The sequence below is a fragment of the Rhipicephalus microplus genome, chromosome 1, assembly GCF_043290135.1.
Source record: "Rhipicephalus microplus isolate Deutch F79 chromosome 1, USDA_Rmic, whole genome shotgun sequence".
Taxonomy (NCBI): Eukaryota; Metazoa; Arthropoda; class Arachnida; order Ixodida; family Ixodidae; genus Rhipicephalus; species Rhipicephalus microplus.
Genome location: NC_134700.1, coordinates 270,408,651 through 270,425,657, shown reverse-complemented (window position 1 = coordinate 270,425,657; position 17,007 = coordinate 270,408,651). Strand labels below are relative to the sequence as shown.

The 17,007-nt window shown below is 45.0% G+C and overlaps 2 protein-coding genes across 6 annotated transcripts in view; one reads left to right on the top strand and one right to left on the bottom strand.

Annotated features, from left to right (window-relative positions):
* Positions 1-1,568: 1,568 nt before the first annotated feature.
* LOC142817480 (5-taurinomethyluridine-[tRNA] synthase subunit GTPB3, mitochondrial-like) lies at positions 1,569-14,276 on the bottom strand. Its single transcript, XM_075894494.1, has 8 exons — positions 13,962-14,276; positions 11,922-12,057; positions 11,685-11,838; positions 11,142-11,214; positions 10,939-11,082; positions 10,099-10,264; positions 3,396-3,683; positions 1,569-1,869 (listed from the first exon to the last, which is right to left on the bottom strand). The coding sequence occupies exons 1-8, from the start codon at positions 14,254-14,256 to the stop codon at positions 1,638-1,640; spliced, it is 1,488 nt and encodes a 495-aa protein (XP_075750609.1). The 5' UTR covers positions 14,257-14,276; the 3' UTR covers positions 1,569-1,637.
* Positions 14,277-14,565: 289 nt separating this feature from the next.
* Positions 14,566-17,007, top strand: part of LOC142817460 (myelin expression factor 2-like) — a 38,692-nt gene continuing 36,250 nt past the window's right edge. For 2 of the 5 annotated variants that reach the window (XM_075894485.1, XM_075894474.1), the window contains exon 1: positions 14,566-14,733. In XM_075894485.1, the coding sequence (XP_075750600.1) occupies positions 14,699-14,733 (35 nt within the window). In that variant the 5' untranslated portion in view covers positions 14,566-14,698. Of the gene's footprint in view, positions 14,734-15,105; positions 15,196-17,007 lie in introns of those variants that run through there. The other 3 variants (XR_012895252.1, XM_075894472.1, XM_075894478.1) reach the window with 2 other exon arrangements.

Sequence of the window (17,007 nt, the reverse complement as noted above, 5' to 3'; positions counted from 1 at the left end):
TTTGCCACATAACTTGCATTTAACTTCACAACGGGATCTTGCGCTGGATTACCGCTTCCACGTCCCCTGCACACCTTGTCGTTGGGGTAGGGACACACATCTGCTCTATGTCCAAGTCTCCCACAACCGTAGCAAACATCGAAGTGTTTTCTGTATAGCGTGCACTTCACGAGCATTGCTCCATACCTCACATATCTCGGAACGCGAAACCCCTCAAACAGCACAATAATATAGTCCGTGTTTCCCATTCTTTTTGCATGAAGGACTCCTGGGTTACGTGGAGTGACCAAGTTGCTGGAGATATCTTCTGGGCTCTCTTCCTTGGACACCCCTCGTATAAGTACCTTTTAAGTGTTCTCCAGGGCTGCCCTGTACGCACAGGTCTCAAATTCCTGCTGACCTATTCATAGTTTGGTAATAGCTCCATACTGCCGGGCTCGATCCTCGGATGGTGTACTGATGACGAGTATGTTCTGCGTGTTGTTGATGCACATACTGTCTTCCACAGCCGCCTCCCTGCCGAACCCCGCAGCGTTGCGCAGGCAGCAATATATGCGATCCATCCTGTATTCTGAGACGTTAAGTGCACCACGCAGACGCACCATGATCTTATAGTCTTCCGTTGGCAGATTAGGCAGTCGACTCGCCTTGATGATATGTCGAGCATTTCGCTCATTCTTTCAATTGTTTCCTGGCGGCTTTTCTGCGAAGGCCGCCTCTCACTGTGCATTTCCCGCTGAGCCGGGCTCCCAGTCGACCTGCGTCTTGGCGCCTTTTCGCACTTCGCACCAGCCTGACCCTTTTTCAAACTCTTCTGGTGATAAGTTTTCTCCATCCACAGTTACAACCTCCATTTAGGCCTAAATCGGGCCTTCGAAGAGGAACAAGGAGCTCCAAACAGCTCCAACGGCGCGTTCGGCCGAGCTCTCCACACCGCCGCGGCGGTGGAGACACTAGCGTCTAGTTCGCGTTCGCTGAGCTTAGCTGCCGCGTTGACGTGGCGACCCAGAAAACACGGATGTTGCACCAAAAAAATGCAGCCCACCTGTCAAAACGTGGTGTCCAGAAGATCTCGAGAACTTCCGTCGTCCACTGGTGTGAAAAATGGAGCTAGGAACTTCGATATTCTGCCGATAATCATAGAAAAACTGCGGAGCCGGTACGACGTGCGTCCTCACTCCGTGGCCCCCAAGCGGCGACCTTTATGATGGAGGCGAAAATGTTTCAGGCTTGTGAACTTAGATGCACAATGAAAAACCCCCTGGTGGTCGAAATTTCTGGAGCGCTCTAGTACCGCATTTTCATAATCATATCATGGGTTTGGGACATTAAACCCCCGATATTATTATTATTATTATAAAAATCCTCAGTTTAACATGGCTGATTGGCAAGCTGAATTTGTGTATGTAATTCAGCTGGACAGCTGGGTGTGCGGAAGATGCGATAAATGTCTTTTTATCCATCATACATTGTGACCACTCGCATTATGAAGAAAAATATTATATGCAACTTTGACTCAGTGGGCGACGCCTCCAAGTACCACAAATTTACAGGTATATAGAGTATGCTGCCATCACAAATATTCCATTTAATGTGCTCCTGTTCACCACAGCAAAGGCACACACTGTCGCAGAAACTTACTTTCCTATGCAGAAATCTCTGAATATAACATCAAGTATTTCCTCCGTGAAGACGCGGCCCGTTATTTTGCCCAGGTGAGTAAGCGCAATCCTCAAGTGCTCAGCGCCTATGACAGAATCGTGCCGCACGTCTGTGCCGAAGAGCTTCAGGTGTTTCAGGCACTGTTCCAGATGTCTTCTGTGCCTTTCCTGGGTCAGAACAGGGCTCGAGTCTGCTGGCCTACCACATCTGCAACACAGGGCACAGAGTGAAAGAGAAAGGCTGTTTAAGGGGAGATGAAAGCCTAAAAATGCAAGTTTTTTTTTTTTCAGAAGTTATATATATTTAGTTTTTATTGCCTCTCAAAGTTTAGTTTCTCTACTTTCATAACGAAAACAACTGATGAGCCTAATTAAACTCGGAGTAGGTTAAAATCGTTTTAAAAAAGCACAAGGTGGCTATTAAAAACTGAAAAGAGCTCATTGTCTAGAGTCCCTTGGATTTGTTACCTGGCTGCTTGCCATTGAATTTTGCATGAGGAGTTTGCTAAATTCACATGCTCAAAACATTGATTGCCAAGCTTTCATGCTGTAGTATTCGGGAAACGTGATCGCCGTGGTCTGCTCTACGAATTGCCAAGCTTCTTTGGGGGGTGTAAAAAAAAAGTCGGAGCCTGTTGACTGACACTTTGAATAGCAACCATAGGGTTTTCTTCTTTGTTTTTGTATTTAAAAAACTTCATCTCACTAATGACCAACAGAGAAGTCATACATAGAGGATGCTGCACTATAGAGAAGCAACTGTAAAACTTAAGAAAAAGTTGATACGTGCAGCATGGCAGTGTAGTTGCCGACATATAAAAATTGTGCAAACCAGGGCCTGTGGGTGGAGCATTACGAAAGGCACAGCACACGAAATGATAAGGACAGAGATATGAAACACACTATGGCACTGACAAAAAAATTAAAAAATGGCGGCGGAGGCGCTGACAGCAATTTATTACAGCATTTTTTTTTGTGTATATACTAAAAAAATCTGCCACAGGTCATGTGCTAGATGTGTTAGTTGCTGTCTATCATGTAATCCAATTAAGAGTAGCAATTCTTGCAATTGGCATTTCCAAGTTGTTGAGAAGCCTTTATCTGCTTTTGACATACACAATTATGTGGCTTATTCGCTGTATAGACCATTTTCTACAGCTAGTTGTCTATGCAAAACTAGATGGCGCCACAACACCAAAGTGTCACGGCCTTCTTTTTCGTGGCGCGGCCTCGATGTGGCGTGTGGCGGGCGTTGCCCTGCAGCCTATGGTCAGAAACAGTGGTGGTAGCAATTCTTGAAGAAGGAAAAATGCACCTGATTTCTGTCAGCCATAAGGATACACGGCGCAGTGCCTAAGAGAGAAAAAAAAACTATTGGCGCGGACTATACGTCGCAGCCACTTTGCTGTCTTTTAACCTGGGATCTGCGGCAGCAAATCAGCTGGCCATCAGCGATCATGACGAAGTGGAAAAGAGAAAGCCATTGATCACATGTTCAAACGTCGCAGAGCCCGTTCGCCACTGCAGAAAACCGTTTATATATGTAAAAAATAATGCTCTAATGAATGGTAGTAAGAAGCACCATCGTGTGTTCCTTTTCCGAGTTCTGGTTGCGACATGCATTGTGCATTTGACAATGGCGTTTACAAACTTAAATAGCACTTGAGATTAGTACTACATTTTCATGCTGCATACAAGCCCATGATTACAATAAGAAAAAATACACAAGCTCACAGGTTTTCAAGATGTGCGCCAAGGATCTTCACCAGATCACCGATGCCTTGCTGTTTGGTGCACGAGGTGAAGCAACTGTCGATGTGCATGCACCTTGCACGCTCCTCAACAATGGTCTTCTCATCCTTAGACAAAAGATCTAGCTTGTTGAAGATGATGAGGCGGTGTTGAGCACATGACTCTATTCCTAGTTCCTTCAGGTGATTGTCAACAAAATCTGCTGTGAGATTGGATCGGAGCATTTCTCCTGCATCCACTACTATGAGTGCCAAGTCTGCATTAGCTGCCCTGTAATCAATGTTGTACAACATATTCATCAGTACCACATGCAGAATTCAGATAGAAGAAGGGATACTATTTGTTCCAAGTATCTTTGTTACTACACTACATCCTAAGTTTAGATCAACACTGTGTAAAGCAGCTCACCGTAGTCAATATTTTTTGAGGAGCTCCATTTTTACGCACAACACCTTTTTAAACTTTAAATGCAACGTTCCTTTGAAGATGCATGATAAAGCAGCCAGTATGGTTAAACATGTATTGAAGCCAAGAAAAAGAGAACCATTTTATCTTTTCTGCATCTCCATGCTTTTCTTAGATTGAATGATCTGACTTGTATGTTTGGCATAGTAATGGCAATCAACACGCTTTATTTTTAACTATGTTTACTTGCTAATTTTATGCTCTTAGCATTGATCTGTGTATGTTTTGTCCTGACAATAAACCATGTAGACAATCCAATGAGCATATTAACCTTATGCACAACTATTTTCACAAATTGCTATAAAGCTCTAAGCCACAACATCAAGGTTGTGCTAACTAGATCTGTGTAAAGAGCAAAATTTTGGGTGCGAAGCTAATTCAGACATTGAGGTGTGAGTGTGAATTGAATAGAATATTTTTCTAATATTTCCAGAATATTGAAGAAATACTTTTTAATACTTTAAAGTGATATTACAAAAAAAAATGTTGGAGAGGATTCCAAAGCATTATCTTAGCAACATGAAAGTATTTCTTTTGGCCAAGGTGATGAAGTGCTGGCTGGGTGGTGTTTCATAGTAGTATTATCAAAAATGAGGCAATACGAAGGCTGAATTATATTGTTACGAGAAGGAGACCGACCCGGAAAAGTAGTCACAGATGTATTTACAGCCAGTTAAGCAAGCAGCGCCACCCACAGAGATTAGCTCGCGCCAGTCTATCTGCTTTGTCTTCTTTATCTTCGTACACTGGCACGTAGCATGACCCACGACGGCGAAGGCACCATCCCGATGCTTTAAAAATCGTTATATGAAGCATTCTTGTGGGGCTTGATTTGCGAGACGTGTACAATATCACTGGACCACATAGCAGATGATGATGGATAAATGGGGCTGATCTCATAGGTGACAGGTGTTGCTTGACGCAATACACGGTAAGGTGCTGTGTAATGAGACAAAAGTTTTTCTTATAGGCCCAGCCGATGATGAGGGGACCGTAGCAAAACGATGGTACTGGGAGCGAAATGTACGTCTCTATGTTCCGCATCTACCGACGAAATTGGTTGGTTTGCGACGCCACCAGCCGAGCGCGGGCGAGCTGAGGGGCAGGATCGGCTCGCGCAATCGCATCGGTGGCATACTCGCTGGTGGACGAGGTATGAGCTGAGATAACTGTGTCCGGTGGTAAAGTCGGCTCTCTTCGGTACAATAAGTAGAACGGCGAAAAGCCCGCTGTGTCGTGACGGGATGAATTATACGCGAAAGTTGCGTAGGGTAGGGCAAGGTCCCAGTCTCGGTGGTCGAGCGACACATACATAGCGAACATATTTGTAAGAGTACAGTTAAATTGTTCCGTGAGGCCGCTTGTTTGAGGGTGGTAAGCGGTTGTCAGTGTGTGTTGCATGGAACAAGAACGCAGAATGTCGGCGATGACTTGGGATAGAAATGTACGGCCAAGGTCTGTGAGGAGTCTCGGAGCACCGTGAATCAATATAACATCCCGTAACAAGAATTCAGCAACGTCGACTGCACAGCTGGTCGGTAGAGCTAGCGTAGTCTGTAATCACGGCTATTCATTTGTTTCCCAATGTTGATGTAGAAAAAGGACCAAGCAAGTCTAACCCAACACGGTAAAATGGTTCCGCGGGTATGTCGATTGATTTAAGATGGCCAGAGGGTAGCAGGGACAGTGTTTTACGACATTGGCATAGGTCACTACACACATGTGGCGACCTGGCGGCGTACCGAGCGAGCAAGGCCTGGCCAGAAGAAACGGCGCCGGACGCGCTCGTACGTGCGGGATATGCCAAAGTGTCCAGCCATGGGAGCGTCGTGAAGTTCGGTGAAAACACAGCGCCGCAAATGCTTAGGCACAACAATGAGAAGGTCAGGACCGTCGGGTCGGAAATTGCAGCGGTACAGCACACCCTTTTGAATGACAAAGTAGCGGACGGAAGCATCATTAGGGGAGGATTGCGTATAGCTGATGATGTCAAGCAGCACTGGATCGTGCTTCTGTTCTTCTCCAATGTTAAGGAAGTCAGACACTGAAAAGATAGAGTGCTCAGTTGGCACGTCAGTGTCCTCAGGATCGTAGACAGGGTACCGGAAGAGGCAATCGGCATCGTGATGCAGGCGGCCAGGTTTGTAGATGACCGAAAAAGAAAACTCTTGCAGGAGCAAAGCCCAGCGACCAAGGCGGTCTGATGGATCTTTCAGAGAGTTGAGACAGCAGAGCCCGTGGTGGTCGGTAATTACCAAAAACGGGTGTCCATATAGATAAGGTCGAAATTTCGTCACCGCCCATACGAGAGCCAAGCACTCAGGCTCTGTTATCGAATAGTTACATTCAAGGGCGGATAGGAGGTGGCTGGCGTATGCAGTAACGCAATTATGGCCGCGTTGTTCCTGAGCCAGCACTGCACCAATGCCATGTTCACTTGCATCTATACGGATTTACGTAGGGGCAGCAGGGTTGAAGTGAGCCAGAATCGGAGGAGTAGTGAGACGAGCGATGAAAGTAGAGAACGAAGCCTCTTCAGAGCCCCATGAAAACAGGACGTCTTTCTTGAAGAGCTGCATAAGCGGCCTCGCTATGGCCGCAAAATTTTTCACAAAGCGTCGGAAGTAGGAACATAGTGCGATAAAGCTGCGTACATCCTTCGCAAATCGTGGTACAGGAAAGTTTTTGACGCCGCTGATTTTTGCCATGTCTGGTTGTACACCGTTGGCGTCTACTAAATGGCCAAGTACTGTGATTTGGTGGCGTCCAAAGTGGCATTTCGACGAGCTGAGGTGCAGCCTAGCATGACGGAAGATGCCTAAGATGATCAAGAGGCGCTCTGTATGAGTTTCAAATGTTCCTGACAAGACGATGACGTCGTTTAAGTCGCACAAACAGGTGGACCATTTGAATCCTCTGAGCAGGGAGTCCATCATTCGTTCGAAGGTGGCTGGAGCGTTACAAAGGCCAAAGGGCATGACCTTGAACTGACATAGGCCTTCGGGGGTTATGAATGCCGTCTTTTCAAGGTCCATCTCATCTACCTCTATCTGTCAGTAGCCGGAATGTAGGTCTATGAAGGAAAAATAGTGGGAGCTATAGAGGCAATCAAGAGAAGTGATCTATTCGTGGCAAAGAGTACACGTCTCTTTTAGTAATTTTGTTTAGGTGTCGATATTCATCGCAGAAACGCCATGCACCGTCTTTCTTGCGGACTAGCGCTACAGGAGAAGCCCAAGGACTGCAGAATGGCTCAATGATGTCTTTGGCGAGCATTTTGTCGACCTCACTTTGGATAATGTGACACTCGGCCGCCGACACCCGATATGGACGCCTGTGAATAGGATGCTCACTACAAGTGTTTATGCAGCGGGTCATGCCAGTAGCTTTCCTCAACGAACGGCTCCTGAGGTAAAAAACGCGATGTAGGACAGCAGACCCCGGTGGAGCTCGTCAGTCTGCTGCAGCATTAAGTTGGAAGCGATCATCGACGTAATAGCGCTGCCAGAGCAAGTGTCAGATTGATGTTGAGCAAGAGGATCAGAAGGAGCAACCATCGTGAAAACATCTACCGCGTTGTCTTCTAAGGTGCAGAGCAACGCCAAAGCGATCCCTTGTGGCACCACTTGAGGTGTCAAGCTAAAGTTGACAACTGGGAGGCACGTAGAATTTGCTGCGATGGACAGAATTGTGTGCGGTAATGTAATGACGCGGTTTATGAGGACAACGGTGATAGAGGTCAGAACATAGTCACCGTCGGGAACTGGTGGTATTGAGATGAGCTCTATGTAGGGAAGTGTTTGTGGAGGGAGGCGCACATGTCCCGTTCTGCAGAGGCGACTCGGCCGATGTGCAAAAGGTTCTGTTGCGGACAAGTGTAGATGGAGCGTACTGGTCGAACAATCTGTGAGGGCAGAATGCACGGACAGGAAGTCTAGGCCTAAGATTACGTCATAAGGGCATTTATCACGGACGGTGAAGAAAACAACTATGCGTTGATCCGCAACGCTTACTAGAGTGGAGCACATTCCAACGATAGATGCTATTCTGCCATCTGCAACACGGACAAACTGAGTGGTCGCGGCTGTGAGAACTTTCTTGAGCTTGCTGCGAAAATCACTCGTCATCACGGAAAGTTGAGTGCCGTTGTCGACAAGAGCAGTGACATGTACACCGTCTACTTGTACGTCTATAAGGTTCCGTTTTGTCTGTATCGTCAAGACAGGATTTTTAATCAGTCCTAGCGATGCAGCGCCATCTCTCGAGTCTGCTACACTTAGTTTTTTGTTGGGGGACCTCGTGAGAAGGCGGGGGAAGATGGTTGGCGAGGCAGTGGAGAACGAGACTGGCGGAGTTGGGGCAGATGGATAGCGGGAGTAGGGGTGTTTAGTAGCAGGTTCCTGGGCAAAATGGTCACAGCATGTCTCATAAGGATAGGTGGGATGTGCATGGAAGGTACAAGAGAAAGCTTGTGCAGGAGGACCCCAGCAATTTTCCATAGGCGAGAAATGTGCCTGATTCGGTGACACGAAAAGCAGATCGGCTTGTCACAGTTTTTTCACCATGTGGATGGATTACGGAACGTTGAGGGAGAGCCGGTCGGGAAGGGACGTGCAGGCGTGTATTGGGGCTGGAAGTCAGTGCGGGGAGGCGGTGAAATAGAGTAAATTCCCAGGCTGGTGATTTCCTGCCGGACGACTGCTTGAATGAGGAGCAACGTAATTGGACGAGAGGGGTCAGGGGACATTGGTCCCACCTTAGCTGAAGCCGTCGCTTCAAGTTCCCACCTGACGATTCGCGTCAAGTTGTCACAGGTGTCTGGGAGATGATATGTGTCGAGACACGAGAATGTCGCAACGTTGTTCGGAAGGCGCTGGAACTGATGAGAGATGCACCGGTTTTTAGCTTGTTGAAACCGGCGGCATTCTTGAATAATGGCATCAACAGATGACACATTGTTGAATACCAACAAGTTGAACGCATCGTCGGTGATACCGTTTAGAATATGCGCAACTTTGTCAGGCTCGAGCATGTTTTCATGACCTTGGCGACATAGTACGAGGACAGCCTAAATGTAACTGATATAGGGCTCCGTGGAAGTTGGTGCGCAAGTTGACAACTCATTCTTCGCAGCTTGATGACGACCAAAGGAGTTCCCAGAAAGCTCACGGATCTGTACCTTGAAGCTGTCCCAGCTTGTAATGTCATGCTCATGGTTGTTCTGAGGGATTCCATCGAGATAAAAGATGACGTTCACGAGCATAAATGTGAAATCGTAGAGTCGCGTTCGTAGAGACGTAGCCACTGGTAGACGTCGGAACCCTCGTGGCCCGAAAACACGCCAGGGTCCTTGAGGGTGGGAAGCATCACGAAAGTTGTTGCAGGGGCTGGGTTGGCAGACCAAGCAGAAAGGCAGGTGACCGGAGTAGATGTAGCCGAGTCTTGAGTAGTCATGTTGAAAGCCGGGAGGGAGCGTCCGCTTCGAAGTTCCGTGGTGAAGACGGGGATTGCACAACTCCACCAAATATGTTACAAGAAGGAGACCAACTCGGAGGAGTAGTCACGGATGTATTTACAGCCGGTCAAACGAGCAGCACCAGCCACAGAGATTAGCTTACGCCAGTCTATCTGCTTTGTCTTCTTCATCTCCATGCACTGGCACATAGCAATATTTATGTTAAATATTTTAGTGCAACCAAAGCGTTGCCATAAGTGTGAAAGGCAAAGATGCTATTTGCTCACCCTCTTCACTCAACTTCTGTGGAAGTCCAACTGATGTGGGAAACAAGGGTGTGCTCCCTCCAAGTCTAGAGTTCGAAATCTGCCTCGTAGAAGTCAATATATAAGAACATCTGAAACTTGGTTCGCTAAAAAACTTTGGCATCCAATATTTTGAATTTTCCGTCCAAATTTCAGGTTCAAAACAACATTAATTTATCCCCCAATTTTGCTACACCTATCATTTCTATGTTGAAACCAGTGTTTTCTTGAGTCAATACATTTGCTACCGTAGCACAGCCTAAAAGGCAGCTTTTCTGCAGTACAAAAGCGCGTTAAGGTGAAGCATATATGAAGGAGCTATTGCCAATTGGATGTTGGCCGCATTTCTCTTCAGGAAGTTCGAATGGTAACATTCCAGTGCTAATCAAATAACAAACACTATTAGAAAAATATTTGGCATTTCCAATATTTGCACTCCCCTAATTCTAGCTGTTCGTACCAGCGCTGAGCACGCAGAATTCCTTCACGTTCAATCGGGTCGTCGCTGTGCCGAAGGCCTGCGGTGTCGGAGAATACAGCAGGGTAGCCACCAACGTCCAACGTGCTCTCAACGACATCTCTGGTTGTTCCAGCAATGGGCGATACTATGGCTGCATCTCTCTGGCCTGTTCATTGTAAAACATAAAGAATGCTCTTAAGTGTTCAGGCAATATATTACCGAGAGCAACGAGCAGCATTGTTTATTTACATCTGTGTATCCAGTGCCAGATGTATGTGCAACGGCCACAGTCTTGGCTGTGCTATCGAAGTTTGCATACACAATCTAATTTATTACTATTTAATTCTCATTAACAGACTGTGTACTACAATACATCATGACTGATGTATTGACACCTATTATATGGTTTTCCATATAGTCCTAATGCTTGTTTGAACATTTTAATGGCTGTCGCAATTATGACCTACTGTTTCAGTCTCTTGAATGTGCAAAGGTTGGGGGGGGGATGGGGGCACATATAGGCAAGAATATACATATAGAGTTCCCTTAATGTGAACTCTGCAATAAGACCTTTTGTTATAAAATTCATAAAAGTAAAATAAAATCAAGACCAACATAGCAAAAAACATGTATAAATGCATTCAAAATAATGGGAGCAACAACATGGAGTGCAATGACAAACAGATTATTTAATACAGAAACACATATTAAAGATTAGTTAGTGAATATATAGCAAATACTGTCTGACGTTCATGGGTGTGACAATTTAATAATATAAGCTTGAACGCTGTGAGAAAGAAAGCAAAAATTGACCAAATAAAAGAGTTTGACTCCACTTACATAACGCATTGAACAAGCTGCTCTTTCCAACGTTGGTCCGGCCAACAATCGCAACCTTTACACCGTCTCGTAGCCTCTCACCACGCCGCCCATCAAGCAGGTAAATCTGGATCTCTGTAGCGAGTTTCTCAGCCTGTACTGCAGCTGCAATGACCTTTTGATTTAGATATGAACCCTTGCATATAGTTGGCTTCGCGTAATACCAGAATCCAGTATGGCTTCTTCAATTCCCTGGTCCTCGCTGAAGTCGATAAAGGCTTCGACATTTGCAAGGCACTGAAATGCGTGAAAGGTGGTGAAATAAAGTAGAGCGAGAAATTGGGAAGAATTCAACATGAAATAGCACTTGTAACACAATAGCAGGTTTTAAAATTTTCCACACATGAGGACACAACCTCATAATGTCCAGTTACAAGATCAGTTGAAGCTGTGGCTCTTCCCAAACAAGAGCTACGATTACTGGCCATTGAGACCTATGCTAGTGAGCTTCAGCATTAAAGCCAGTGACAATCAATTATGTGCTCTTTCTTGACCTGTCTTTTTTTTTATGTGTGCTTCTTGGATTTTCACTTTGATAATGTTCACTCTTAGGATTGCTGTCAAAATAAATTTAACTGACAAAGAAAGTAAAAGGCCGTTTGGACTACAGCACACCAACTCAAGTGCCTGACAAAAAGCACTGACTGTCGTTTCCGGGCCCAACAATCTAAAAAGAACACGTTCTCACACCGTGATCACATCATTACCATTTTGAGGTCATTCGTCCATTTCCTGTAGAGCGTGCTAAGGCTTCCTTCCATCTGCGCCAACGCCTGCACCCTCTGAGCTTCTGTCTCAGCCTTTAGCAAATCGGACAAGCCTTCAACTTCTGCTAGGTCCATTTTGCCGTTCATGAATGCCCTGAAAATAAAGACTAATATAAGGGTGAGAAGTGTGTGGTCTCGTCCGTATTTTAAGGGTAGCATGGTGTTCATTTCTACTACCTCTTGGTGAACTCTCCTGGCTCTGCTTGCCTCACGCCATCGACATGTGATAATGCACCCATTACTGCACTTACGACTCCTACGCCTCCATGGACATGCAGCTCACAACAGTCTTCACCAGTGTAACTGCCAGGTGCTGCACAAGAACATAAAGTAAATGTTTACTGCGTGTGACATCAGGTGGAGTGAAGTGCCCAGGACATGAGACATCTGAAAAAGCTTGAGTACATGACCTCTAATGAAAATTTTTTGCCCATCGTAGCTTTTGCAACCTACACAATCGTCCAATAAATTAAAAAGGCTACACATTATCACAGCGGTAATTCACATTTTCTATGAATCCCGAGCCACAGAGTTTCATTCCTTGAAGTATGTAATAGAAATGCAAACTTGTACTTTTTTTAGAGCCCTACATGAAATTTATTAATTTTAAAACTTTGTGAACATCTTCACAAGTTGTAGATATTAATTTACTCTGAAACTTAACTACCTTATAGTTTTTGTGTAATATAACCATGGCTGACTGGTTGCAAGGCAGTAATGAATTCCCTTATAAAGTGCTTCATCAATGACATGTTACTGACATTACAGGAACCATGACCATGACTCCCAACTACTGTCGCATTGGCATGAATTTATGAAAAAGAAAGCAGCTGCACTAGTTTTCATATTTTGATATCTCAAGCTAGCCGGCACCACCCAACAGGAGCAACACAGTCTCACTGAAGAGGTTTATTCTTTCTATTGGACGCAGTTAGTCAATATGCAGTTCTGTAAGAGCTATGCACCACAATAACAACAGTACTGCAAGACTAACTTTTAAAGCTGTTTTTTATCAAGCATGGTGCAGCTGTGCTGTTTAGTGTATTCGAAATGCAGCTTTTTAGTATAGACAGTAATATTTCCAGTTCAATTTTTCGAAACCTGCTTAGTTTAACAAATTGCTTCAGCAATATAAAGAACATCATCCTGAATGCGACTACAACACTTTTGTCCTGCTCTTAGAAAAATACTGATTTGGTCATTTAGCTGAAGTGCCTAAACTGCTTTTTCGGAATTTCGCCTCTCATGACTGGCCAATCATCATATTTCAGCAATGATGCTTGCCAAGCAAGTGGTTTATAATCCTCCACAGCAAAAAGAAAAACTCTGAAGATGGCAAATAAACAATAAAATAACTGGCTTTCTTTTTTTTTAATTTGTGCATAATTTTCCAACACTTTATGTTATGACTTCAGTGATGCTTCATTCTTCTGAACCTGCAAACATCGTTTTTGAAGTGAGTGAAACTACTTCATTTGGTCCACAACAGATGCAACAAAACTCGACATCAATTGGCTAGACCCACTGGGGTGAAAATTTTGCTCCACAGTTAGCTTAACTTTTTTTTTTTTACTTCAATGCCTAATAACTGCAGTCATTTTACTGTAATGGAGCAAAAACTCAACTTTTTTGGTTTTTCTTTAGCCATTTGCGATGCCAACATAAAATGGGTCATTAAGAAACTGCCTGCCCTATTTCTTCATTCTGCCTTTTCCTTATTGGAAAAAAGGAAATAGTACCGTCGTTAATTTTGTCCGAAAGAAAGTTGCGCAGAAGGAACATGGACGAGACGATAACAGAGGACTGGCGATACAATTTTTATTTGCACTAAAATATGAACCCTCCAGCGATGTGCAAAGCTCCACAGCAAGAGAATATGCTTACTATCGTGCGTCTACGAGCACTGCATCGATGGACGAGAGATGGCTACAGTAGGGGGAAGGTCAAATACGTACAGGCAAAGCAAGATGAAAGGGAAGTAGGCATTGGGCTACAAATTTTACGTTTCATGTTCCCGTCTCGTCCTAATTACTTCCCCTAAAGAAACGCCTTATGATCATGGGGGATTTAGTAATTGTCATACTCGTTGTCCTGTTCTCTACGAAATCGACAGAGGACAGCACAAAAGTAATCGGCGGATTGTACAAAACGACGCAGCTTATCTGCCGCATCGATCAACGGCGACAACGTGCAGGGATTATAGGCTACGGTTCGTACATGGAAACCACAACACAATAGCAGTGTCGAGATGAATTCCCGAGCAAGGGTGCACGAGTTTGCGCAGAATAGCTTTCCGTGGTGTCGGCTGCTCCAGTTTGGCAATGCGACGAAGCACAGTTGCAGTATGCGGACCGGAGACCCTGATTGCAGCTATGGCACACCTAACCGAACCTGACGCAAGCGCGAAAATAGTTGACGTCGAGCTTCTCCTCGGGAAGGGCGAAAATTTACAAGCGTAAAAACGTGCATTCATCGCAAACAGCGCGCGCGTATGTACTTTCACCACTTCCATTTTGCGGCGAAGTTCGTCTCTCTATGGTTCGTCTACCCGGCTATGGCTACACCTGGCAGTTATTCAGCTCGTCTCGGCTGTTGTGAAAAATCAAATGTGAAAAAAATATTTAAATGTGCAAAATTACTAATGTTTTTTGTTCTAAGGTGCATTTTATATTTTAATTGTTCTTTATTAAGTGTAATACGCTGCATTTTTTACTTTAGTGTTGCTTTGTGTTTATTGGGTGCGCAACTGAGCGGCTGTATCTTCTCACTTCCACGGCTTCGCCGCCAGTTGCGACATTTGTAGAATTTGTTGATTGGAAGGTGTTTCGTGGTGATATCGGCAGCGCGGATTCGCTCTTGCTGTTGGTCACCGAAGACTTGTTCGATTATACGCGCTGCTTTGCAGTATTTAATACTTGGTTCTCGTTAGTGAAAACAGTGAAGTGACGCACAACATGAATCAGAACGGCTCTGGTGAAAATGGCAGAGGGTGAGTGTGTGTCAGTGTTATTTGTACTGTGCGCGCCACTATTTGGAGCAGCATCTTGTTCGCTTCCCTTGTTTTGTGATAAAACTCGTCGCTCGAAATTATTTCTGAACGCGTACAATTGCTCGTTGCGTTGGCGCAGTGATTCATCATATATAAGTACAAATGCCGCACATTGCCCCGAGACCGCAGTTTCTTGGAATGCAAAGAATCGTAAGATCCTGCCTGTGAGCAAAACTGGTGATGCTTCCGCGACTGCCGGAATATTCTAAGCTGCTTCTCGCGCTCTTTGGTTTTCATTTAGGCGCCTTGTAACCAATGAATTTTTACGTGAATTGAGCGAGGTTTGTTCTCTGGTCTTTGCGCCTCTCACTAGCGACCCCTTGTGCGCACGCGCAGTTCTTTTTATCGTTAGTCCTACCCGCTGATGCCGGCTCCCAGGGAAGCTGCTCCGAAAATGAACCGGTATTTATTGAATATGCCGCATTTTTCCCGTTGCATTGCTCCGACTGGCCGTACTTGTTAAGCTTGTTACGCGGTGTTGCGTTTGAGTTGTGTAATTAAGGCCGTTCGATTTTTCTTTTTGTTGGATTCAGACCGGTTCCGCCGGCGCTCGTGTTGAAGGCTTTCCGATGGAACAATGGGAAAACGTGGCGCCATTTTAAGGCCATCTGTGTGCGCTGGAATCTTGCCGTTTTTCGTGCGCTGACGTCGCGATGAGTGAAATACGAGCGTTTAAATCATTGGCCACTCGCGGTGAACGCATGTAACAGCGCTGACGTGTCGCATCCTGCGGGGTTCTTGAGAAGTTGGGTAGGCTCTTCGAAGTTTTTTGAAAACGTGGCTCGTGAGCTTGTTACGCACTCTTCAGGAGCATTCGTGGCGCTCGCCCTGTTCGCCTGCATCGCCTTCAATTCGTTTCGTTTCGATGCGGAGGAAAACCAATAAAACGAAACGTGATGTCGGGAAGTTTCGCGCGAAGCGGGGCGTTCTTTATTGCCGCACCGATGACGCCTTGAATGCAGCCATGGTTGCCATGCACAGATTTTTTGCGAACGCTTTTGCTTGTTGTTTTGCATCGCTCGTCTTGTGGGCGAACTGTTCAAGGTCGAGGTTTGCCGACGTAAATTATTGCGTTGTTTGAATTGGGGAATCGCTTAACCACAGCGTGGCCTAACGAAGTATTCGCGGTGCGAACTGAGAATTGATGGGAAAAGAATAATGCGTGCTATCCTGTCTCCTTGCTGCCTTTTACCAGCTTCTCAAATTGCGCCGTAAACGTTTCGTTAAACCTACGTCGAAGAATTGGAGACTGCGCCAAGTTGCCGACCACGGATTGTGTTTGACGTCACAATTTGAGCTGTTGCCGGGAAACGACCGATGCCTTAACTCGCTGACTAGGCGTAAACGCTAATAGCTGATAATGACTGATTAACAAAACTGTTCTTTGTTTTTAAGTAGAGCCACAATATTTTCTTCCTTATGCAAGACAATACAATTTTTTAGCTCATCAGGGTAGCTTCTTTTGCCGAGTTTTCCAGTGTTTAATTCTACTTTTTAATTTGTCGTTTGGCTGTTCCCTTTATACCTGCATGTTTGCCGTGTAATTTTTTTTAGGAACTAAAATTTTCACATAAGCTTGTCAGCTTATAAGGCTTAAATGTTCTATTTCTTGTATTCTAATAATTGTGCTGATCTGCATAGTAGTTCCATTAAGTGTTTCAGTCTCATTTTCTTTAATTTTGTTTCAAACTCTGAAAACTATTAGTGGACCCACAGCCTTGGACTACTTTTATAAAAGTACAAACTTGAGCTCGTGTTCTTGGCTTCATAATAAAGCAAGGAACAGCTTAGATACATGGGACAAAAAAAGACTGACATGACGATGCTGGCTAACAACATGAACCTTTATTTCATAGGTGCACAAATATATATATGCTTCTAGGAAAACAGGAATAAAAAGAGAGAGAGGGGGGAGCTTAATGCATGCGTCCCAACTAGTACATGACGATGCTATGATCATGTGCAGAGATAATCAATTTTCTTCGTGGGTTAGTATGATCAATAGTGCACTACACATGATGGCCCAACGGAATGAATTGCAAGTGCTTTGTAGAGTTTTTGGGCACGGCTATTGTGATATTTGCGCTAGGTGGGAGTCTGATCGAAATTGGGACTGCAGCCACAGTCGGCACAAAATAGCCAAATTCCTACCAGTATGGGCCTTGGGGTTGTTCTTGTGCTCTGGCAGCTAGTCGTTGACCCAGTGCCCAACGT